The sequence below is a fragment of the Gouania willdenowi genome, unplaced genomic scaffold (assembly GCF_900634775.1).
Source record: "Gouania willdenowi unplaced genomic scaffold, fGouWil2.1 scaffold_397_arrow_ctg1, whole genome shotgun sequence".
Lineage (NCBI taxonomy): Eukaryota > Metazoa > Chordata > Actinopteri > Blenniiformes > Gobiesocidae > Gouania > Gouania willdenowi.
Genome location: NW_021145158.1, coordinates 1 through 26,733, shown reverse-complemented (window position 1 = coordinate 26,733; position 26,733 = coordinate 1). Strand labels below are relative to the sequence as shown.

General features: G+C 39.6%; 1 protein-coding gene across 1 annotated transcript; it reads right to left on the bottom strand.

Annotated features, from left to right (window-relative positions):
- Positions 1–844: 844 nt before the first annotated feature.
- LOC114460081 (uncharacterized) lies at positions 845–19,028 on the bottom strand. The gene is made up of 11 exons (XM_028442108.1): positions 18,991–19,028; positions 17,395–17,564; positions 16,939–17,061; positions 16,341–16,454; positions 14,179–16,201; positions 13,978–14,094; positions 13,177–13,275; positions 11,320–11,412; positions 9,722–9,795; positions 9,508–9,581; positions 845–989 (listed from the first exon to the last, which is right to left on the bottom strand). The coding sequence occupies exons 2-11, from the start codon at positions 17,554–17,556 to the stop codon at positions 845–847; spliced, it is 3,024 nt and encodes a 1,007-aa protein (XP_028297909.1). The 5' UTR covers positions 17,557–17,564; positions 18,991–19,028.
- Between the last annotated feature and the right edge of the window lie 7,705 nt (positions 19,029–26,733).

Genomic DNA, 26,733 nt, shown 5'->3' with positions numbered 1-26,733 from the left:
ATTACATTCTCAATTACTGAAGTTAAATTACAATTATTCACAATTACTGAGCCTGAAATAAATAACCTAATAAAAGTTAACCTTATCTTGTGTTAGCTTTCTGTTAGCATCTCTAATGCTAAAGGGTCCTAAATCAGCTGTAAAAGACACTAAAAACTAATATCTATCATCTAATTAATTTCCTATCTATTGATTACCTTGTTAGGGTTCATAATCAATGAAAATATAGGTTTTTATCTTTTTTTAAATGGTAAAATGTGGGAAAGATATGATATGAAATATATTTTAATAATTGTTAATTACGTATGTGTAGAACTATACATAAAACTATAATGTGGTTCCCCAGTTTTGCATTGAATTGTAATTGACAATTTTCATGCCAATTACAATATCAATTATCTGAACTTAATTACAATTTCATTATGATTACAACAGCAACAGATTTTTAAATTACAATCACACCATAATTGTAATTATCAATTATGGGATTACAATTATATTTAAGCCCAAACTTGCCCTGAACTACTTTGAATAAATTTGAAACATAATAACCTTTATATTTGTGTTTGATGTGTTCATAAATTATCCTCTGCTGCTCGATTTATCCTCTTCAAAATAAAAGCACAAGATTATTAATCCATTTTTGTTGTTTGTTTGTTTTGTCCAGGAAAATGATTTCAAGCTACAAGTTAAAAACCAGAAAAATAGAAAAATAAATGAGATCAATGTAAAATCAAACAAAGGAAATCCAGCTTTATTGTGACATAAATAAATGGACGTTTAACTCTTATTGTTCCAGCTGTTGATGACAGACAACTGGAACTTAAAGTGTTCACACAGAGCATCACAGAGCAACAGACGGCAGCGTAGAGCACCAGCGTCTGTCTGTAGCTGCCGTCCGGGGGTCTGTAGAGTTTGGGGAAGGTGAGGAGTTGACGGTGCTGAAGGTGAACTTCCTGTTTCTAATGTTATTCTGCACGTTCTCCATCCTACAAGCGTCCCAGCAGAAAGACAGTCAGACACTCACTGCTTTCTTTTCAATGAATGGAAGCAAAGAAAAGACAGAAAGAGTAACAGAGACTTTCAGCTGTGCTTTAGAGGTCAGAGGTCACAAACCACAAGTCACTCATTAGTGACTAATAGTAAACTAATAGTTTATCCTAAACACCAGAGAAACTCCAACCTGCTCATTGTGTTTCTATAGTATTTGTATGACTGCATTTATTTTTTTAATAGTTTTTTACAGTTTTTACAGTTTTACATCAAAATGTCCAAGGACTAGAAATGAAAATGATCCATAGGCTATGATCTGAATGTGTGTTGTTCCTTTTATAAAAATAAATAAATATGATCATTGAAATAATAAACATTGCAAAGCATGACTTAAAATGTGTGTGTGTTCATTGGCCTTTTGACCAACTGAACACATGAACATTGAACATGAACCACATGAACACGTAATTTCTTGTATTTTTATTTTTTTTCCATCACTTGAGTTTGGTCACATTGAGTTTGGTTTAAAATGCAAGGATAAAGATTTTTGTTACAACCATATATACTATAACAATATTTTTAAAATGTCTTACGGTCGTTTACATTTAAAATATCACGGCAGAATTTTAGTTTTTTTCTATACAAGTATAAGAAGTGACGTAGTCTCCGCATGCGTTGAACCGATAGTGTTTGCTTCTCCTTTGTTCTGTTGTTCCTCCATCTTTTACTGTGTGATCTGTGAACACAGAGACATCCTCCATCTTTTAGACACAAATAACCTGAGCGTTAACTGCTAACCACGTTAATGTAACTAATTTAAAAAAAATACAAAAGCTCACCAGCATATAGGCTCAGTAATGCAATCATTACTGTTGTACTTATATATATATATATATATATAATTAACCCAGGTTAACAGTGTTTATCAAAGTGAAAGCATGTTATGAACAACAGTAATAAAAAAGAAAATAAATAAATGTGAAAAGAGTTATTAAATAGGTAAATATGATAAAATGCGTTAAAACGTTTTTCATATTTTATTTATTTATAAGAATTTGTTAAAAGTTTAAAACTGTGAATTTGTGGGTTATTTGTTTAATCTACTTTAATAAATAACAAGAAATAAAAAAAATTTTGAAAAAAAGTGTATTTCCTATCAAGCACGCAGCTGCGTGACCCATGTGACTAGCATCAGCCAACCGGATTGTTTCCCGGAAATGTACCTGCTAAGCGAGGGAGACATGCACGGAGCTGCTGCTGCATAAAAAGGAGAAAAGGAGACCAGGCAGAAACATACACGGAGCTTCTGCAGAATAGAGAGCAGTGAGAACGCATACAGGTGGTGCTGCTGCAGAGAAGGAAGAAAGGAGAGCAGAAAACTAGTCTAAAAGTATTTTTGCTTTCCAACCTGTTCCAGTGCAGAGATTGGTACCGTGATAAACGGGACTTGGTGAGTGAGAGGAATGTATTTTTTTTTATTATTTCATGTAAATGTAAAGCTATGGTAGCGTATTTATGTTGTTTTTGGTAAAATGTGAAGGTGTAAAGTGCATTTAAAAGCTAAATGAAGGCACGAACTCTGTTCGCTGTTCCGTCTTTCTGCTCGTGTCCGCCATTACGTGATGGCGGTGCTGCTTCAAAAAGCAACACAGAAATGCACATTATCGTTGTTTTAGAGCTACCCAGTGTTTTTATTTTATGTATTCATACCCATTTTATGTTGTGTATGATAGGCCATTTAGTGTGGGTTGAAAAATATCCAGCTAAAGTGAGCTTTGAAGAAGACGTGTTTGAAACAAGATGGCGAGCCGCTCTCGAACCAGCCTTCGAACCACGTGGACCTTCTGAGCTGTGCATCTGCCTCGAGTGCTACGCCCTCTGCTGATAGGTGCATGGTTTTCATCTGAACTGGTAGGATTCACCCATACTTCTGCAACACTGCAGAGGATAAAGACTGAACTGAACTGCTAAGTCAGAGTGAAGGGAGAAGAGACTTTTTTCTGTGAAATACAGATTTGATTCAGCCTTTTGCTGAATTCTTTTTATTTCTTTTTTTGTATTTTTATTTTCTAATAATTGTAAAAGGGTATTTTACAATTGTTTGTTGTAAACAAACTGTCCAACTTAAAAGGTACCTAAATGTGATTCAAACTAATTAGTTAGCTTATGATACATTGAAACACTTGAATAAAACTAATTTGAATAAAAAATTAACTAAAAGGTTGCAACCAGTAAAACTCAAAATAGATCTGAAACCCAACCGAATTAAACACAAAAAAGGTTTAACAAAAAGCTGACCCGGATCTACCATATGGGCAACCTGGGCACGTGCCCAGGGGCCCTCGGGCATAGAGGGGCCCTCTGCCGGCAGAAATAATAATGGTCCAATCAGAATAAAATAATGGTTGTCTACAAGAAATGGACTCTCGTGATTGTCTCCCTTATATGTCAGTTTGTTGACTTGACAGGTAATGATTGGGAGCGGGTGGCAATGCATTGTGTAGATTGGCTAATGATAATGGTGGGTGGGGCTTAGCAGGTGGTTTCCATAGTTTCCATATATTGTGTATGTAGTGGAAAGTGGCGGAAAATGGACCTCAGCAGCATCAACAAAAAGCCCAGCGGACACGCAAAGCGCAAGAAGAAAAAAGAAAAGGAGGAAAAGGAAGCGACAGCTATAAAAAATGTTATGCCAATTAACAGCTTTTTCAAAAAAGCTAGAATTGAAGAGGAGGGTTTCGAGCTAGCCAGCAGCAATGTTAGCTTGGAAGCGCCTTCTACCAGTGATGCCCAGCCTGAGCTAACGGCGGCAACTATCCTTACCGGAGAAAATGAAGCGGCATCTATGAATGAAGAGCAAGCGGAACAAGGTAATTCCTCAATATCTGAAGACCCTGCACTATGGGGATCGCTTACAGAAAGCACCCGCAAGGAAATTTTATTTAAAGGAATCTCAGCCTTTCAAAATCGGGCGGCTAAATATCCTGCTTCACGGAGGGGGAACGACGCAGAGGGAAAGACGCGCTCCCTTACTAATGACGCTCTGACCCGGCGCATTTACAATGGGGAAGCTATTCCACGAGAATGGATTATATATTCACCATCAACGGGAGATATTTTTTGCTTTCCTTGCAAAGTGTTTTCACAATGCAACAATGCATTTATTGCGGGGTTTATAATGGCCATAGAATCTGAGCTGGTGAGGGAGCTGGACTTTGAGGACTTGATTTGCAACTTTGCAAAGAAAAAGACCACAAAGAAGAACTTCTAAAGGTAAGAACCACTGTGCGTTATGTGAAGTGAGTAGGCCACTATAAACTCTTATGATTGTGCAGATAATACATGTATTTTGCTTATTCTATTACAACATGTATCTTGCATAATTCATTGTGGTGTGATGCAGAGAGTTATAGTGCTGCATATTTGTTTTTTTGCAGTGTTAAGTTATCCAGCTGACTTGGTGACAGAATGCAACCTGCACTCAGTTGTGTTATGTGATGGCATTGTTATATCTTCAGTCAGTAACATTTGAGAAGTACTGGTGGAGGTTCTGCTTGGGTGCTTTAATGTGAACACTTTATTGTCATAATCCTTAGCCATGCACTGGGCTGTGATGATTTTTTTTATTTCATTGTTGTTGTGTAATTTGTGAGAGAGATGACAGTGCTTGATTTCTCATTCTGGAAAGGCGAGTATATATATATATATAAAATAATTGGTGTGAGTATTAGGTTAGAGAAGGGGCCTGGTGAGTCTCAGTGCCCAGGGCCCCTGGTGTTGCTAATCCGGCCTTGACAAAAAGGGATTCACACAAAATTGTGATTTTGCTACTGTATGTTTTATGTTGTCATTGTTGTATGTCCTTATTCTTTTTTCTAATACAAGCCGGCTATTTAAACTTATCCTCTGGTCTGTGGTCTTTTACTTACATTTCTGTAGTGTTAAGCTGTGAATTTCTCCTGCAGTCGTACCATACCAAATTTTTCTGGTCCATTCTTGTGTGATACACTATTAGATGATATTACCCTGTAATTACCCCACTAGGGCGTTTTATATAAAAATATATATATATATATATATCAAGATGGATAACTCCAATAGTAGGACAACACTAAGGGAAAGACAACACCACCTGGGGTAATAACTCCCAGGATCCTGGTTAAACAACCCTTATAGATGCTAACACAGGTTCAGAACACCACCAGCAGAAGACTGATTCCTATTAGTCTCTTCAGGTGCTCCGTTGATATCTTTATATTCTGTTTTGGTCATATTTTTCAATCTGTTTTGATTTTTCTATTCTCTATAATGTTTTTTGAACTTTTACATCACAGTATTTGCAGCAGAACTGCCAAATTAGGACATTGACTCCAGGCCCAACACTTTGAGCAATCCGCCATTTTTATTTCTCGCTTTTATTTTGTAGTCCAAGCTCAAGGATGCCGAAGTTACGTGAGGACTCTGAACATCAACACCATCATATGGCGTCCCTTGAAACATCTTTGGTGACATCACACAAAACTGAGAACATCACACTAGAGCAGAGTTCCAGTGCTGAGTGGCTCCAACTAAGGAGGTGCTGCATTACCCCCACCATATTCAGAGAGGTCTGTCACACCAGGGGGGAAAGCTCTGCTGAAAACCTCACCAAAAGGCTTCTGAGACCATCCAGTCAGACTGATGATTATGGGGAGACATTTGTCTCAAAAACATTCACAAATAGATTCACAATTTTTTTTTAAGTTTTTAAAATCCACAAATATATTTACAATTTTGACATGTACTTTTTAGATTTTCACGTTTTTCAGATCCACAAATACATCAACAATTTACACACGCGTTTTCTCATTTATGTGCGTATTTATCATGAATTATCATGTGTAATACCTCAACTGTGATTGTGGATTGAGCAAAGTATGTTTGTGGATCGGCCCAGAAATATAAAGAGAACCAATATTACAAATTTGGAAATATAAAAACAATCAATAATGAAAATGTAGAAATATAATGAGAATCAAAAATGAAAAAATATACAAAAGTAGTGTGGCAAAATAAGCGGGATCTTTAAGTTATTAAGTGACAACGCCACCTAGGGTAAACCTAGGACCTTGAATAAAGGCAGACAGGCTCGTTTTACCTTCAATCATGGGGCAGAGACAGAACCCTTAATTATAACAAGCAAAGTTCTTTATTTCACAGCATTTCTTTAAAAGAGTACTCATTTCGTGTCCATTAGTACAGAAGAATCAAACAGAACAAATCCAAACAAAGCACACACATGCAAATCAACAAAAAAAAACCCAAAATGCAAAATAAATCAAATACCAATCATGCACAAATTATATGTACAATACTTATACAGTGACAGAACCTTAAAGACGGATTGGTAACAAAATGTCTAGCGAAACTCCCAAGTCCCGCTTGGGAGGGTTACTGTATTTTAAAATATCGAGAACAGCAAAGGTGGGAGGAGTTGCACCACGGTGCGATGAATGGTGTGGGCCAAGACTTATTCCCAGCAGACGCGGAAGGTGCAGTTTGGTCCCGCTGTGAGATCAAAGCACCACATTAGGAGACAGAGGGATTATAATTTTAAAGGAGCCAGGCAGAAACCAGCAGCTTACCGGTCAGAAGAAGCACCGGTCCAAAGACCCCAACAGAGGCGCTCTCCCGGCCTCCGCAGAAGGTGCGCCTATCAAAGCACCACACTGCATAAAAAGGAAGGCATTAGGACGGACTAGGCACAGCCAGCTGGGCCAAAAGGCGAGGCATGCCGCTTACTCAAACATCCCACTCTGATGACTCAAACAAACCGCTGTCGATGACCAATGCGCACTGCGATGGCACTAGGGAAGAAGGAAATATCCGTGAGTGCCCGGTGCGCACAGCAGCAGAAAGAGCGACTCTGCGTAAAACTCACCCAAGAGTAGCAATCAATGCGCCCAAAGCAGCCAGCCGTCAGCCTACACCAGAGCCCTGGAGGGAAAGCACTTTTGAGCGCAAAGTGACAGCCAATGGTGCGTAAAAGGCAGCAGGTAACTTACCAACGAGGAGGAACGGTGGTGATTGACGCAGGGTGACCACAGCGTGTTAAGCCACCGCGATACTACCAGAGGTACAACGCCACAGACTCACGGAGGAGGAGAGATCCGCGCACAGGAGCGACCAAGGAATCTGAACCTAAATCCCTTCGGTGCCCGCCCTGTAATCAGCAGACAACCCAGGTGCGCAGGGAGGAGCGCTACAAGAAGCAGGTAGGAGGAGGGCGGAAGCATTCCACCCTGTCACAGTAGTATATTCGCTTTCCATTTTGTGCTTTTTCTGTTTTGTCTTTGTCTTTTCCATTTGTGTTTTGACATTGCTTTTACTTGACTCAAGCTGTCGGTAAAAGCAAAGGTCAATTCAATGGTCATTCTGCCCAGGCTGACTAGTCGATACCTGATCACATGATTCCTCTTCTCTTGGAAGACACACACACATACAGACACACACACACACACCAACTGACGCACACACATTATCAGACAGACAGATATCACTGCTCCAACGTCTCCACTGTTGGGAGCATCTGACTCCCTCCTTTTCTTTCATCAGGGTGAGACTTTTCTCTATCAGTATAAAGATGAAGCTGTGGAACTTTCCTAGTTAGTTGCCTTTCGTTCTTACAGGATGGAAGCTTTTTTGTCCTCTTTTTATTTAGTTTATAATAAATCCTTTCTTTATAAAATCATCATGCTTTGACTGGACTTCATCATTCAACCAGGGCACAAATCATGTCTCCAAAGGAGGTCAACTGGAAATTTGCCGTGACAGTCTGACAGGTAGGATTTAAACCAACCCAGCGCTGTTTCTTTAATCCCAAAAACACATTCCAGTCTCTGCCGCAGTAGATGATGATCCACTGTATCGAAGGCTGCACTGAGATCTAAGCCATACCTGTCAAGTAGGGATGTAACGATTAATTGTAAGGCAGTTAAAAATCGATTCATAGGTATCAAGGTTCACATCGATGCTGTGAAAATTGAATCGCAGTACTTTTTTTACCAGCAGAGGGCGCTATCCAGAAGTCATGGACGGCGGGCGAAATCTGCTAATACTTTTGTTGGGGCAGAATAATTAGTTATGCTTAATAATATAATTACTTATATTTTAATCCTTAAGCCTTGGGGTGTAACTTTTCATTGTGTGATTTCTCATGTCTTCAACTTTAACTTGTCTTCACTCTGGGTCAGACTGCCTTGTCCAAAGCACATGATATGCTTACACACACACTCACATCGTCCCCAAAACATTCCCAAGGACAGGTGCGTAGGCACTCTCTGTGTGCGCACTCACATGTCACACACACACGCCATACACATCCATTCATTCACACACACAAACACAAACGCACACTCCTCCGTCTCTATGACAACCGACAGATACAGGACTGGTTGTTTAGACCCAAAAGAACAAACTGTCTTTCCTTTTTTCTCCCTCTGTCCTCACCTCCTCCCTCTCTCTGTATCTCTATCCCCTGGGGGGAGGAGGGAGGGGGACTGAGGGGAATATACGTATTGGATCAGAACTGTCTCACTCTGTCATCGAACGTCTGGCCGGACGGACATAATTTTGTACTCTCTTTTTTTTACTTAGTCTTAGTCTTAATAAATCTTTTCTATAAAATCATCAATGCTTCTCCTGAATTCCATCATTCAACCAGAGCAATGAATCATGTCTCAAATGAGGTCAACCGTAAATTCTGCCGTAACAATTGGCGTCACGAACAGGATCATCTTCTGTCCACCCCTCGGACAGAGACTGGAGCACGAACCATCGGTTGAACCTCAAACACCAATTCGGACTAAGGTAAAGCTGCCTTTATAAATATATATATATATGTAAATTTTCATTTACATATATATATATTCGCTCTGTGTTGATTTTTTTTTGGAACCAGTCAAGCATTGTATTGATTTTCAGCTTTGAGCTTTGATTTTGATCCTCAGCTGTTCTGTGTTTTGACGCAGTGAATAGCCATGAGAAAGGCTCAAATGGTTGAGGTTCTGTGCTTTTTAATGCTGTAGGTTCTCTCTGGTTTTCTTCGGGCTCGGATATTTTGTTTAGGTCATTATTTACTTTGGTTTTGTTCGGACACCCACAGACAGCCTGTGAGGTCCTGACCAGAGATAGACGGGCAACCAAAGTTTCCAAAACATCCCAGCGGTGCCATGATCTGAGTTCACCTCTGTACCGAAAGATTAAAACCCCGAATCTAACCTAAATTGTGTTTCTGTGAATCAAACAGATGAACAACCCAATAAACAAATAATATATGCATACGCATATACAATCTTGGTATGATGTGAACTCAGATCATGCTTTCATGGCTTGGCTTTAATGCTTTCATTTGACGAGTGTCAGCTTTTTAGAAAGGGAGAGAAATACAGAGAGCCAAACACACACACACGTCGCTGCTGTGTTTTTTCTTTTTTTTTTTTTGACGTGTGAACACACACACACACACACACACACAGTCTTGTAAAACTATATGTTGTGGGGCGCACCAGTTCCTTTATCACTTGAGGGGACATCATGTTCCTTAGGTCCTGCAGCTCCCAAAAAAATCAAGCAGGAAGTAAAAATTATGCTTAACAGCTTTTTCACCATGAATTATTTTTATCATGAAATAATTTTTTATCATTGACTCATTAGTCACATTTTGGGGACAGCGAATTTACATACTCACACACAAAAACTTTGTTTTAATAACATTACGAGGAACCTGATTTGCATGAACACACACAATGTGTTCTTCAGTCTCTGAGGGGACAGAAGACAAAAACACAATAATAATAATTTTACATTACTTTTGCTCATAAATTAATTAAAGCAACAAAAAATCTGAGGAGCTACATGGGAGTCGAAAGAGCCGGCTCTTTTTATTGAGCCGAGCCATTAGAACCAGCTTTCTTAAAAGAGCCGGAATTCCTATCACAACCAGAATCCACATTTTATATTGAATGAGAGCAGTTATGCAGTGTCTGACTGAGGAGTTCAGACGCCACTGAGATACCTTCAAACCCCGTGCCCCCCCCACACAGAACACCCCCTCAGGGACAATGATCAGACTGCCGAGTCTGTGGAAAAAGATTTTAGCTAATTATCTAAATGTGGCAAAGTCTTCAAGCACAACACAATACACAGCAATAAAAATGAAAAATCCATTTATCATGAATATTTTATTTTGAAAAACTCAAAAATAAAACTGTGTGATCAATTTGTGACCAATACTGTTTTCTTCTTCTTCTTCCACAAACAGTACAAACATTTTAGAATGGAATACAAACAAGTAGAAAGCAGCATGTTAAACATCAGGCAACATTATTGTTACTATTAAGAGGTGAAATAAAAGTGGAAGACTTTAAACTTCACACAGATGAATGTCTTCATTTTCATTGAAAGAAAAAGTGAATTTAGCACCAAATGTTTATGTTCTGCTTTAAACAAACTGAAATATGTCTTTTTAAACTGAGAATAAACTTTCTGTTTTAAAACAAACTTAAATACAACACGTTTTATCTCAACTAAAACGTTCAAAAAAATGCTCCTCTCCAGAATACCTAATAAAATCAAAGTGAGATGCTCATTAAAATGTTTTCCATTAGAAAGAAATAAAAGAAAAGCTATGAGGGGCCATTAGAGACATTATTCAGAAAAAAAACTCTGACCCACACATATGAAAATGCTCACACACAAAATATTTTCTCTCACGCACACATATGAAAGTGCTTATCCATATTTGTACAATCCTGCGCCCATACACGTATAATCCCACACTTATATGTAGAATCCTGCACGCATGCATATGAAAAGCTCTCACACATACTACTGATATTTCAGTGTAACAGGAAGGTATTTCATTGGAACAGGAAGGTATTTTATTATGACAGGAAGGTATTTCAAACACCTGCGATGCAGGCTTTCTCTTCGGTGCCACCTCCCTGTCAGAATAAAATACCTCCCTGTTCCACTGAAATAACTTCCGGTTACACTGAAATCTCAGTAGTGTGCGAGAGCTTTTCATATGCATGCACGCAAAATTCTACATAAATGAATATATTTCATTTTTGTGTGAGATAAATTTTTCATGTGTGGGAGAGAGTTTTTTCTGAATAATGTCCCTAACGGCCCTGCATAAAAAGCCATTACTGACTCAGCTGTGTGATGTTAACTCTCTCTTGCTTGCAACGATCCGGTTGTGTATATAGTACTTGACGCTTTTCCAGTCTCTGTCTCTGAGAGTGTCAGGATCAGCATTCAAACAATCCTCACATTCCCTTTTACCTGGAACCTGGCCAGAGCGAATGAACCTCATCAGCTTCTTCTCAACAGCCCCAATTTCCTTCGCTGTCCATTTCCTCTTTACAACCGATTTTCCTAAAATGAGACAAAATATTCAATGAGAGACTGAGTGCAGTTCATCCATCCATTTTCCAAAACCACTTGCTCCCTTTCGGGGTCACAGGTTGCTGTTTGTATCTCTGCAGTCGCTGGGTGGGATTGACCTAGACAGGTACGCAGTCTGTTACAGAGCTGACACACACACAGAAGCAGAGAAGCGGTACGCCTTAATGTAGCCCAGAGGATAAGGTGACAACGGACATGCATGAGCATAACTTTTAACCTACTTGCCTTGGCAGGGGTAGGATGAATAATTTTTAGGGATGCACCGAATATTCGGCCGAATACTGCAAAAAAAGCAACATTCGGTCTTCAGTTTAGTGAGTTTAAAGCAAGGCTGAATAGTAGCGTGTGACGCAATGTTGCAATCAAACAACGTGCAGTGATTTTGAGTCGGAAAAGTGTGTGCGCTTTGCTGCAGGAGCAGCAGCACCAGCCCCTCCTTTCTGCTCACAAACACAGCCAGACTCTCTCCTTACCGCTCTTCGTCGTCCGTCACTGCGTAAAAGTTGGAAACTGTCTAATTCCACTATCGAGTCTGTTGTTAGCGCTGTGAGCCACGAATCCGTAAACATCCCCATTGTTTCCTCCTCAATTCACAAGCAATGCCGGGTCTCACTACATTGCCTGGTGTGGCATTAGCACGGAGTGCTAACAGCTGTGTAAACAATGGGTCCGTGGCTCCAAGCAGTGACTCCCAACACAATCGGCAGCAGAAAAATTAGTGCAGTTTGTATTTTTATATATATATATATATATATATATATATATATATATATATATGGTAATAAAGTATAATGTAAATTCTATATATTATTCCGCAGTGTTGTTTTATCTGTTAGCTAGTTGGAGAGGGAGGAGCTCACATTCTAGGAGGCGTGTTAGGTGACATCACCTGCCAACGTGGGCAAAATCAAACTGTCCCGTTTAAAGCTGACTTTGTTTTTACAAAACGTGGAATAACAAGGGAGGGAGGAAACAGAACATTTTAGACTTTGTTCCTCTGAATGAGCGTAAAGGATGTATATCACTGTAGCTAAACCATTAGAAAGTAATTTTTTCATCGTACCTCCCCTTTAATGCACTTTAGTTTTTTTTTATTCGAAGGGTTAATATAAATGAAAAACTTTGTTGTGCTTTTTTGAAATGCAAAGACTACTAGAATATTTAAAAAATGTCAGAATATTCAATAAACATTTACTTTCTTTAAAACATGTCTAAAAATGTATTCTAGGCTATTTATGCACTATTAAAAAAAAAAATAGTGAAAAACTTAACAACCACGTGTTTATATTTCATTCGGCTTCGGCCACAAATTTTCATTTGGTGCATCCCTAATAATTTTTTAACCATTTCCAGGACATTTGACCTTTTTTCTCATTTACCATGTTTTCCATGATTGGTCAATAATTTTCCAAGTTTTTCAGGACACAGGGACTAAAACACTGTGCTGCCCCTTGATAAAACATTTTTTTTTTTTTAAATAGAACTACAAATAAGAACAATAGCAAACTTATTAAACATTAATAAATAAATAATAAACAAAAAAAATCTGTCTTTAGACTAGATCTTAGAAGAAACACCTGCAGGTAGCCCAACAAATCCAGCATTTTCCCAAAGAAAATGTCTCACTGTGGAACCAGGACAGTAAATTACACCACAGATCACACTAACACAACAGAGAGGAAACACTGGCTCGTCAGGCAAGTTTGACAAACATAAGTGGGTTTCAGACGTCACCTTTTGAGGCTGGCTGATGTCTTGTTGGGCAGTCTCGTCTTTGTCCTGGTGATGATTTCTGACCCCGAGGACTTTGGACAGCTCTCCTTTCTGAGACATCTAAACACATCAAAGTTTAATCACTCTCAATATACAAATAAGCAGAGCTGCAACCACTACTTCATAATCTCAATTTATTTTTTTCATTTTTTTCTATAAAAAGTGTCAAAGCCCAAAATTTTAATTTCTGAGCTGTTAAAGAGAAACACTGCAAATTCTGAACGCTCACATCTGAGTTAATGTGTTTGATTTTAGGGACTATACTATGAAGCTAAATAATTATATCCTGGATTTATTGTATTATTTGCTCCTTATTTGTTTTGTTTTTTTTTAAAGTACATGAATAGAGCATTTTTTAAGTTGTCAGTTCACCATGCATCAGCATCATGTTTGATTTACGCAAACAACTATTTTCAGTTTTATAGATCATCCTCTTAGCGAAATACAACTACACTGCTGTGCTAAGGCTTTGCAGCAGCCTCCCCGTGGAGCTAAGAGAAACATAAAACCTGGACTCTTTTAAAGCTAAACTGAAAAACCTTTTTAAGAAAGCTTATAATTGTTAATGATTTTAAATGTGTTTTCCTGTAGCACTCTGAGATTCCCTGAATAAAAGTGTGTTACAAATAACATTTATTATTATTTATATTAATATATCAGCTGCTGCTTTTCTAAAAGCTTTTGGTAACATCAGTGTACCTGAATATTTGCAAAGAAATGGAAAATTACTACAATATGTTATATCTGTGTTTCAGTCAATACCTGTGCACGGAGTCCCAGGAACTGTGGCATCTTCTTTGTCATTAGGCTCTTCATCACTAAGCTCCTGTTCGCAGAGCTCTTCCTCATTGGGCTCCTGGTCACATTCCCCAGCTGCCTCTGTCAAAACAAATGCGCATCTTCAGTCCAGGAAAACTTTCAATAAAGTGCTGATGAAATGTATGTCAGTAAGTGTCTTTATACCCTGTGGATCAATGTTAATTTCATCCAAACTCTTTCCTTGGAAATCTGCAATCCTTCCTTGTTCAAGGGCAATCAGTACTTTGCTCACTTTGGCAAGTTGGAGGGTTTTGTCTGGTAGTCTGTAGAACTCACGGTGGATCCTTATATCGTGGCCAAGAAAGTTGGCCAATTGATCCATCTCTGTGTTGCTCATGTTCAGTACAGTTGAGAGTGTGGCAGCATGTTTTCGCAACTTTGTTGAGGTCAAAGCCTTTGGACATTTCGCACTGCAAGCAAGAGCAAAACTTCGGAGCGAGTCTGACCCTCTGAAGTGGGTCGTTGCTGATGGCCGTGCAAACATGTACTGATTAGTCTTTATGACGCCACAAGCATCTCGTTTTTTCACCAGCAAATCCAGAGCATCCACCATTTTAGGGGTAAGCAAAATGGGGACAGCACGTCCTCTTTTCCCTCTGATAATGACCCTTGTAAAGTGTTTGCATAAAACTTTCTCAGCCTCAGAAAGTGCCCAGTCTATGTCTCCATGTGGGGTAGATGTGTCTCTTGTAAGAAAAGAAGAAAGCCGCATTCTTGAAACCTCTCCCTCTCTACGTCTGTTGAACAAAATAATTTCAGCCATGACCACTTTTGCAAGTGCAGACCAGTTCTTTTCTGATGCCTCTTCCAACAAGTTACTGCTGCATTCATCACAGTTTTTGTTCAGAAAGGTGTGAAGTTTTTGCACATCCTCAGTGAACGGCAGCATTGTTGGCACATTCCATTGTGATTCTGAAGCATTGCGTGCTGCTGTAGCAGACACCAGCTCATTCCACTTTTCACTGTGGACTTCTTGAAAGTCTGTTGCTTTCTTCTCCAACACTTTGTCTCCAGCAATTAAAGCCTGGACCTTTACAACTTTGCTGAGTTTTGACAAAGCATTTCCTATTTTCTTTGCAAGTGAGGGAACTCTGTATTTTTCAGTTTCTTCATCATATCCACATGTCAATTTTACAGCTTTGACAACCTCCACATATTTTTTGGGATTGATAAAATCTGCCATTGTCTTAAGTGTGGTAGCATTTCGCGCAGCAATCAAAAGTCTTCCAAGTTCTCTCAGAGTCTGCCTAATATAGGCTTGAGATGCATCAGATGATCCTTTTTTGTTTAGCAACTGCTCTGCAATTCTGATGATGTGACGATCATTTTTTACAGCACTTGTGATTTCATCAGCCTGCATAACACTGAGCAGCTTCCATATTCGTTCACTAATGTCATCTGGAGCTGGTTCTGCAAAACTACAGAGAGCTTGTACTTTGTTTTTTCCACGTTGTGGTCTGGCCTCTTTTGATCGGAACTGGCACACTTTTATGTGTCGCCAAAGAATCTTACGAATGAAAAGCCCCTGGCAGTAGGCACAGTGCATGTAGTCATCTCTCTTACTGTCCTTGCATGGTCGTTTGCAAGCAACAAGTTCTCCTTCCCCCTTTTTCATGACAGCTGCATTATGTGCAAAATTACCTTGGTTCCTTATTAAATCAAGATGAAGTTTTCTTTTCTTTGAGCCCTTTGGAAAACTGAAGGCTTCCAGGACTTTACCTTCATCAGAGTGCTTCAGTTGAAGATGTCTTGCAATTTTGCTGCATGACTTCTCACAGTACAGGCAGTAGTGTCTCTTGTTATACACTCTTTTTCCATTGTTCTTCTTAACAGCAGGAACATGAATCTGCCCCTCCACACATGCCGGAGCATTTCTCCGAACAGGTCGCTGACTGGTGCCAGCACAGTCTTCATCGTCTGTCCACTCACACTCAGCCTCGCTGCTATCTCCATCTTCCTCATTTACAATAGTGCTGTCAGGAACAATATGTTTTGATGTAGAAGCAATGTCTCGGAGGACTTTCTTCCTTGGACTCAGTTTAGCTATGGTAACTGAACTAACATCTGATAAGCTATCTTCACTTGACTCAGAGTTGGGAATGTATTCTTCTCCACTATCTAAGGAATCATAGAGCTCTTCTGAGCATTCTGGAATTATGTCGTTCATCTGAACAAAATTAAAAAAAAAAAAAAAAAGAATTATTGGTCAGATGCATATGAATTTTTGACATTTATGATGTACATTAATACCTAAATGTTATTGTCTAAAATGAAAGTAAAGTAATTTAAGACGTTGAACATCTTACAAAGACACTCTTTGTTCTTCTGAGCCTTGGTATAGGTCCATCAGAAACACTGTCATCCCTGAACTGAGGCAGCAATCTGAAGCATTTACTTGCACCAACTGATCCTTCCAATTCCTAAAAATGCAAATTCAACATTCCACTCAGTCTTTGAAGATAAGCAAAGCAAACATTTTGGCTATTGTCTTGTTTAAAGGATAGTCCACATTCTGCAATATAAACCCTGACTAAACAGGGTGGAATGTTATATGTTGGAAATGTGACAACTGTGTTAAAACTTCTTAGATAGTTAATAGTCAGCCACACACATCAGATGTACCTGGCATTGTGGGGTCGTGTGTAACTCGTACATTATCTCACATTTGTGGGGACACAAGGTGGGTTTTTCTTTTCTGAGTGTACACACAAATTATGAATCTTGACATAACTCACTTTGTGGGGACGCCGTAAGTGTATGAAATTTAGTCACTATTTTGGCATTTTACACCAATTGTAGCACACTAAAAAATGAAGAAACGTTTTCTGCAGCAAAGTGAGTTCACCAACATCACCTTGCGAGGGTCTCCCAAAGTCTCTGACGCACCATTGAGTATGAATTTACCAGTTTGTCCAGTGACGTAGCTCCAGATCGGCTGCTGTGACGTGCTTTGACTTTGCTTTTGACACTGGGAACTGGATCGGTGTCGTCACTAGATACGTCAGTCACCTCATCACTTTTAGTGTCCTGCAGATTCAAAAATTTGAGTTAATATTCAGCCACACACATCAGACATACCTGGCATTGTGGGGTCGTGTGTAACTCGTACATTATCTCACATTTGTGGGGACACAAGGTGGGTTTTTCTTTTCTGAGTGTACACACAAATTATGAATCTTGACATAACTCACTTTGTGGGGACGCCGTAAGTGTATGAAATTTAGTCACTATTTTGGCATTTTACACCAATTGTAGCACACTAAAAAATGAAGAAATGTTTTCTGCAGCAAAGTGAGTTCACCAACATCACCTTGCGAGGGTCTCCCAAAGTCTCTGACGCACCATTGAGTATGAATTTACCAGTTTGTCCAGTGACGTAGCTCCAGATCGGCTGCTGTGACGTGCTTTGACTTTGCTTTTGACACTGGGAACTGCATCAGTGTCGTCAGTCTTACGTGACTCCATTTTGGCTTCAGAAATATTTGTCTCCTCAACTGACACGTGATTTGCTCTCCCAAACATTTTCAGGTCTAGGGAAACAAAACCATAATTTTCTGTAAAACATCTGAAATCGTTCGGGACAAAAGTGTCTATTACAATTCATATTGATGGTGTCTAAACATCATGCTTTACTGCTCCTCAATCCTTGTTTAACTGATAAATCAAATTCATTATTTCGGATGTTCTCTTTAACTTTACACCATTTTAGAAAATAACTGGTTAAAACTTTATTATTGTGCACAGTTACTGTTATGAACATATACTTAGGCAACATCTGAATGAGGTAACCTTTTAAATAATAATATTTAAAAAATACATTGATTTACAGTAGGAACTCGTCGCTGTTAGACAGTAGCTCTAACAACTAGTACAATGATAAACTTAGTGATATTACAGCCTGTGAATGCAGTATGGGGCAGAATTTACTCCGCTAAGTCTCAGAAATGTTTTTTAAGCTTTTAACTTAACTTTTTTATGGAAGCCCAAAAGATTCAGAATGAAATACTTAAAAACAAAATTTTAAAATAAATACCAATTTGATAAATAAATATATAATATGGCCATTAAATTGTAAAATAAGTTAATGTTATGAAATATGTTTTGTTATTCTTTAATATTTAATAATTATTGTTTTATTATATTGAAATATATCATAATTATTATTTTAACAATGTCATACATTTTAAAATAATGACTTTTTATTTATTTTCCAAGATTTTTTTGAATTAAAAACGTTTTTTTACAAAGCCAATTTTTATTTCATAATGTCATTTCTCAGCAGAATGACTTGATCTGTTAATCAAAGCTAGTGTTAAAATAATCATTATGAAATATTTAATTATAATCAAATAATATTAAATATTAAAGAATAGTAAAAATATATTTCATTCACAATACCTTATTTTACAATTTAATGGCCATATATATTTGTCTATTATTTATCAAAATTTGTATTTATTTCAAAATTATGTTTTTATTTATTTAATTATAAATCTTTTGGGCTTACATACTTTTTAACCTGCAGGTGCTATGATTATTATTTAATTAAACTTGAAACTGCTTGTATTAGCGTATTTCATATTAGCTTCACTGTGTACCGAGCTGCGGTTAACGTGACCGCGGCCTACATGTGTTTCTAGCCTGCTAGCATTCAAAATGTATTAGTTTCAAAGCGTGGCTGCTCCGGTTATTTCTCTTTTACTGACTTTCACATATATCACCTCTTGCCTAGATAACCCTGTGTAGCATCACATATCTTTATAAAACATTAAACAAATATCTTACTTAAAAACGATGCATAACTGGCATAACTAGCATTAGCTTTCAGCTATTAAGCTAACGTAATTATAACGTTAGCTTACACAAATATAGCTATGTAGCTGACAAAGTAACTAGTGGAGTAACAAACTAACGCTAAATTAATATAAATCACGTGATGTTTATGATTAAACTTACCATAAAATACAGGTACTGTACTCACCTGCTTTCGCCTCGACGGCTTACAGCTCATTTGCATGAGTAGCGTATGTAGCCCCGCCCCCTCGTATGCGGATGAACGAAGAGCTTATTTGCATATTCAGTGAGTGTGTGTGACGGAGACCCGGCCCCCCGTCCTGCAGTACCGTAATGCACCTGAAAAGTGGCGCTCTGGGACACACACATACACACAATTTGCCAGATAAGGTCACTTGTGTGACATGCCCTAATATTCACAGCAGACATTTGTCTGCACCTCTACTACATGTTTTATGGCTTAAACTTAGTGGGGACACGATTTATGACCCCATAAATTTTTGTGTCCCCAGGACGTGACTGTGTATTCATGTTGATGTCCCCACACATGTAGTTTTACAAACACACACACACACACACACACACACACACACACACACACACCCACACACCCACACACACACACACACACACACACACACACACCCACACACACGTACAGAGAGAGAAAGGGAGAGAGAGAGAGCACACACACAGGCACGCGCACGGGCGCACGCACACGCCACACCCATCCCAAGAGAGAGGTGGCGCCCCTCACTGGCCAGTTTAGTGCACTACACACTTGTGACACAACATTGTGATTTCTCACTTCTCCCCTGCCGATAGAATAGTGCCATTACACACAGACACTATTTTTATTTTTATTTTAAATTTTATTTTGATTTCATGTTTGATGGGCAACACATACTCAAACACACACTATGATGAATACAGTATTTCATTTTATTTTATTTTAATATTACTGTTACCATCATTATCATTTTTTATTATTTAAATTGTTAGTTTCTGTTGGCTTTGTGGTTGTCCCCTGAAGAAACGACATCTTCAATGAAAGAATGAAATCACCTTCAACTCTTACGCTAATGGAATGTCAACATCATTCAAAGGACCAAGCATCAGAAGGAAATGGACAATCAAAGGTGTGTGACCTTTCAGGACTCAAGGACTCAACTCCCATTCAGCAAAGCAATGCTGAAATAACTCGCTCAGTCCCAAGTCAACTCTTCATCGTCTATGAATGGGCCGCATGCCAATGCCCCATCATCAAAGACTGAGAACCTGTGGGCGTCGGAGTGGACACTCCCCCCACCAATGAGTTGCGAGTTAAACGCCACGACTACTGCCTGAATGATGGGCAGCAACTGCAGACTGGTCACACGTCTGCTGGAAATCTTCACCAAAAAGACACTGTTTCAAAAGCCACAAGGATACCAAGCCACAAGAAGTCCACCACAGCCTTTGGTGGTAGTGCGCACGCACACGCACAGGCACGCGCACGCACAGAGCTAAATCACTTTAGCCTTGAACTTTGGCATGGAGGGGGACAACTAGCAAATAGCCAACAAGCTTCTCCTTCGCACAATACTAACCCCTCTATCTTCTGACTGTGCACTAGATTATTTTGTTTTCATTTATTCTCTCACACGCAGACAGACCAGACATACAGTCACACACCCACATTCACAACTATGAGAAACACAGGACCACCAGAACTTCACACAGAACCCTTCTGTTTGCCACATGAGATCAAGTGTGCCCATCATTTATCTTTGCTTTTATTCATTATGTTGCTCATTTATTTACACTGCGTTGGCCTTTATGAGAAAACAACAAACAAAGGGGAAGAAAATAGTGTTACTGATAAGGTTGTTTTTGTTTGCTTTTCTTTCATTTATTCTCTTGATTGAGGGGAGCCCCCCACAATGCAAGATATGGTTACATCCGCTGAAGAAAGAGCCCTCTGTTGCCTCAGCTTTTGGAGCTGAAGTTTTAATTTTTATTGGCCATGATTTTTTTGAGCTCACACGTTTTTCTCCTTTGTTATTTCTGAACGATTCTTCTTTTTCTCTTTTGTTTTTACTCAATTTCAGGAAAATTGAGACAGAGATTGAGGACTGCAGCCTCAACAAGTTTAAATTTTGACATTTTTTTGACCGATACCCTCGTAAACAATCTGTACCTTACCCTTTTTGAAGCTGCTTGCGACAGACAGCCTAGTTCAACATTCATTGTTTTCATTTTGCGCGCTTCCCCCTTAACCGCGTCGGACTGTCTGGCCGGCCCAAAGCCACTCGACAGCAGGGGGGGGGTACCAAATTTTTCCTGAGAAAAAATGTCCCATTAGTTGCTATGAGTACATAGGCAATTACTTTTCAAACAAGAAGTCCTGGTTTAATGTGCAGAAAAAGGATAAACCTTGCTAGGGAAAGCGCTCTTTGGGGGATAGCGGTCCACCTGATTTGATACATGCTTGGTAACCGAATACCGTTCTGAACAAATTTCTACGTTCCCTTAGAGTGAGGGTTATTAGAGGTTGCGTGCTCCGTTCAATGTTGAGTGATATTAGAGGTGCCCAGAAAGTTCTGACAGTTGAGTTTCCCTCAGGTTGCAGACCGAGGTTGAGTAGACTGCCGATTCAGAGGTTTTTTTCTTAGACTTCTGGAGTTTATGGTGGTTGAGTTATTCCCAAACTCTTATTCTTCAAGAGTGGCGGTTGAGTAGACTGCCGATTCAGAGGTTTTTTTCTTAGACTTCTGGAGTTTATGGTGGTTGAGTTATTCCCAAACTCTTATTTTTCAAGAGCGGTGGTTGAGTTTCCTGCTGATTCAGAGATTCTTTTTTACATTTCTGGAGATGGACAGCGGTTGAGTTTCCCCCGCGGACCGGGGTTGAGTTTGGTTATTGTGCATGGCCGTGCAATTGCTGCCTGATCAGCAGCTAGTAGACTGTCAGTACTGCAAGGGACAATACTCTAAGTGTAGACTCCGCCAAGGCGGAAGTAAAAAGGAGCGTACCTCTTAGTAATCAGACGATACCAGTAAAAAGCAATTAATTAACACTAAAAGGTTGCCAAGCATGGGGGGGCAATAAGAGCTCATTGACCCCGAGAGACGAGGTGGACTGGCTATCGCCATTGGTGGGTTAGATGAGACCTATATTCCACTTAGACACTGCAGCAAAACCTTGTGAATGCATGGACGTGAAAATTGAGGCATGAACGTGTGCGGTGCATGAGTGACTGAATGATGACACGTTACGTATGCCTGAGAGAACCGCGTTGTGAGTGCGAATGTGCCGTGGACGTGTCATTGAGTGATTGACCGATGAATGGCTGTTTGACTACACATGTTCCTCTGTTTCACCTTCCTTTCCTCCTGGGTTTTGATGCACTAGATCTTCTCCCTGTTTTTGCCAATTATGTAGTGGGGTGTTCAGAAAACACTGCTGCTTGTTAAAAGAACTATGGTTTTAGGCCTTGGGCCTTCTAAAAAGTTTACCAGGTTTTAAAGGGTTTTTTTCTGGGTGTTTAAAAACACCAAACGACGTTTTTTTTTATATATGATACCACTTTCAGTGGAATGACTGGCTTTGACCTTGACTGACCTTACATGTTCAGTGTCCATGTTTTTTGTTGTTATATGTGTATACTCGTTGTGGTGTGCACTTGTCTACGTCTTCGTCTTAGTTGTTGTTATTATGTAGCTTTTTCCAAAATACAGGTCGCTGTAAGGAGACGAATCAGATCCAACTAAAGAAAAGAGATATTTTAAATTATCCAGTTAAGTCTTAATGGTTTCCTCTCTTTCTGTTTCTGAGTGTTTCCTAACAGAATGCCACCGCCTTTTCGACTCCGATCCTGTCTCCTCCAGCCGCCATGCCTGGTCACTGCTTCTTATGATGAAGGATGAGAATTAAAGGGAAGTATTGTCCATAACTGTAACTGGGAAACAAAGGGGAAATAGATTGAAATAGACACGTGACAATATGACATATTGTGGATGTTCTAACATAATATCTATTCCAGAGACTACAGAGACTTCCAATCCAACTGCAAAAGTGGGGACAGATCTTCAAATTTCCAAAAGGAGCGTACAGTTGACCCTGGCTTTGACCTTTATGGCTGAGGAGAAGGAGGTCGAGGAGGTTGGAGGGCACAAAGGCAGGCGGACACAAGAGAGAGGAAAACGGAGACACATCCAAAATGATCAGATAAGTGATTTTACAATGATATTTATCATATGGTTTTAAGAATCCAAATGTATTCTTATGTAAAAAAAGGGAAGGGAGGGGCCAACGTCCCTCTGATTTTTGATTTATATTTTATCATAGGAAAATAATATACCCCAAAACCCTCCAACCATTTTCTTCTTGTTCCAACAGCACTTAGCGTGCAAGACCATAAAACACCTTCACTGGGTTTAGACACGTTTAAGGGAAAAATTAAGTGTTCTCAACATTGGGTTGGTGGCCCAATCTGGGTCGCCTGAGATTTAAAAAAGGGTCCTCCTGAAATTCTTGATAATTGATTGAAATAAGAGATAGTTTAAAGTTAAGTAACTTCCAAGCATTTAAGGAAGCTCTCCAAACCGTGCTGGGGCTCGTCACCCCTACGAATGGGATAAATACAGAGAGCAAAAGACAATATGATTGTTCGACTCAACTTAACTTTAATTCTGTCTAACCTTAAAGGGCCAATAATCTCGCTAAACTCTGGTTCAGACACAGAACAGGAGACACTTTTGCCACCAATTGACCTTCAAAATTAAGTAAATTACATCTCAAATAATAATTATGAGGGAAAATAATGAAATAAATGAACTGACAAATTCAGCTCTATAAAAGAATTAGGCTATGTAATTAGGTGTGGAGTGTTAACATTATTCAGAATAAATAAAGGATAGAATAAGATTTCTCCTTCACAAATAAGAGATAGCAAAGAAAATAAACAAACAATTTAAATAAATAAATAACATTATTTATTTATTTGGTTAAACTCATTTAGCTTTCTCACATCTCCATGTCTCCCAATTGTATGTTTTCATCTTGAGAAGACATGTAATCACACTCCACACTTCTCCGTCTGACTTGCATGTCCTTCTCCGTCCGACTTGCATGTCCTTGTAAACAGTGGTTCTCAAAATTGTTGCTTCTCACCAGGTAAGTAGATGTACCACAGATAATCACTGCAACTCCAGCTGTGCTTCTTCTTACTCCAGGAAAAGAAAATCGAATTAATACTTCCTGCTTTTCTTTCAGCCTCATATTTTCCCACTCGCGTGCGAATGGGCTACAGAGCTAGCATGGCTAAAAGCTCACTAACCCACACCTAACCATTGTGTGATTGTGCAGCAGCACCTTTTAGGATCTGAAAAGCTCTCAGATCCTGACCTCTGACCTGTCTCTGCCTTCCTGGCCATACTAACTATTCATTTAGTTAGTTAACTAAACCTAACACCCCTAAACTTTTATTTTATTCTATTCTATTCTATTCTATTTTATTTTATTTTATTTTATTTTATTTTATTTTATTTTATTTTATTTTATTTCATTTCGTTTTATTTTATTTTATTTTATTTTGTTTTATTTTATTTTGGGTGAGTGTTTTTCCCCCCCACCCCTTTTTTTTCTGTCCAGGTACCAGCTAAAGCCTCAGTAGTGGGATCGCGCCTGTGTTCAGGTACCAGCTAATCCCAAGAGTTTTGTTTTGGTGTTTTTCCCCCTCTTCTGTTCAGGTACCTTCCGATCCCAAGAGAGGTTGCCAGGTGTGTGGAGACTACCCTTCCACAGACAACAACCAATCATCTACAACGCCGACCGGAAACGAACGACCCACACGGCTGTGAAGGTCGCAGAGCGAGCCACGTGGATTCACGCATCACACTGCAGGAAGGTGCCAACACCAGTCGACCCTGATCTTGAGGCGACTGGTCCAACGGAGGAAGTACCAACATCACCACTGATCGTGGAACCGCAGTAAGGAGCGTTTCCTCTTTTCTGGATTAGGAGCAGTGTTTTGAGGAGCCTTTGTGTGCCCTGAAAGTTGCAACGAAGGGCAGAAGAAAAGTCCCCGGGGTTACAAGCTAATCTTTCTAACGGGGCATATGGTCTGTTGAAACCTTTGAAATCCAACCTTGAGGACATCGTGGGAGATCACAAGCATTTTCCCGCTGTGATGAAGAGGTCACGAGCCCCTCTGTTTATGCCCCAGGAGCAGGCTGGAATTATGCCATTATTCTGTCGTTTCATGTCACTCGTGTTCTGGTCATCGATTGGGGCGATGGTCCTGTCCGCGGTTCCAGTACTCCTCTGGCTCCTGGCCTCCAGGGGGACAATCGAGGACACTGGACTTGAACCAATGAATACAAGTGTTGTTCCTAATGAATGCTTCTTTTTACAGGGTGACGAATGCAAGCAGAAATAAACGTTGGATAAACGACATCGTCCTCCACAACACTTTAGCTGCGACCAATGTTCACGAACACCTGGTACCGATACGCGCACTATCAAGCTAAAAGGAGGGGGCCTATCCAACTGTTTTTGTTCTTACATGCCTGTGTCATCAACACACCCCCGCTTAACCGATACCAATGGATGCTTCCGACTCCTTTTGTTATTTGTCTCACTCTAATTTCGGCATGGGGGACCCCAACCGTTGTTCTAAACCGCCAGTAAAAAAACTGACTACACTACGCGATGACACATCTTCCGCTATGTATGTAGATTACACGCAATCCACACTTTTTTCCCTTCTGTTTCGCCAGAAACGGAACTCGCAAACTAGGCCAGATTCCCGGTCATAATTTCAATTTTACTTAGTCCTGAATGCGACACCGCACATAATTCGCACACATGTGCCCACATTCATACACCCGGGACTAATAGCTTTCATCCACACGACGATCTGGGGTACGGCTGCGCGTCGAAACCTTAGAATACAGGTTTAAGTCCTTTGTTAACGCGTCATTTTTGGCCCTTACTGGCCTCTCTGGGGGAAAACACGAATATACGCTTAATGGTCCCACAAAGTAGAATGGTCCTAGACCTACAGACCGTGGCCAAAAGAGGCGTTTGACGCCATGAACAAAGACCGCCACGTCCTATAACCCTTCCGCCGCCGGAAGCCCAGCCTGAAGTGTTTATGATGAGTGTTTTTGATGTCTCAGATGATGACTCTGCTTACTGATGACACCTACATATGTTTTTGTTGCTGTGCTGTGCTGACATTTATACCATGTGTGTTTTTGCTACTAGTGATATATATTCCACATTCATTGATCACCAATGATGTTAGTTGCTAAGGATATTTGATTTTATTGTGCAGTGTCCCCTGAAAAAAATAATGCTTATATCCATAGTGTTATAACGGTGTCAATATCATTTGTCCTACGGACCATGAGGTTGCGCTAGAATTACACTAATTTTGATTAATGTTTTATGTGTTTTGGGCTGTGCTAAAGTTAAACAACTTACTAACTAATTTCGCTTTTTTGTGTTGGACTTTGTCCAAAAAGAGTGGATTGTTGGGGCAGAATAATTAGTTATGCTTAATAATATAATTACTTATATTTTAATCCTTAAGCCTTGGGGTGTAACTTTTCATTGTGTGATTTCTCATGTCTTCAACTTTAACTTGTCTTCACTCTGGGTCAGACTGCCTTGTCCAAAGCACATGATATGCTTACACACACACTCACATCGTCCCCAAAACATTCCCAAGGACAGGTGCGTAGGCACTCTCTGTGTGCGCACTCACATGTCACACACACACGCCATACACATCCATTCATTCACACACACAAACACAAACGCACACTCCTCCGTCTCTATGACAACCGACAGATACAGGACTGGTTGTTTAGACCCAAAAGAACAAACTGTCTTTCCTTTTTTCTCCCTCTGTCCTCA

Bases quoted from the DNA above. Each gene is read 5' to 3' on its own strand.
- LOC114460081 (XM_028442108.1), bottom strand. From the start codon at position 17,556: ATGTTTGGGAGAGCAAATCACGTGTCAGTTGAGGAGACAAATATTTCT. The intron at 9,796-11,319 runs GTAAAAGGGAAT...CTGTCCCCTCAG, and splicing joins TCGCTCTGGCCAGGTTCCAG to AGACTGAAGAACACATTGTG. The intron at 9,582-9,721 runs GTGAGTATGTAA...TGGGAGCTGCAG, and splicing joins TTAAAACAAAGTTTTTGTGT to GACCTAAGGAACATGATGTC.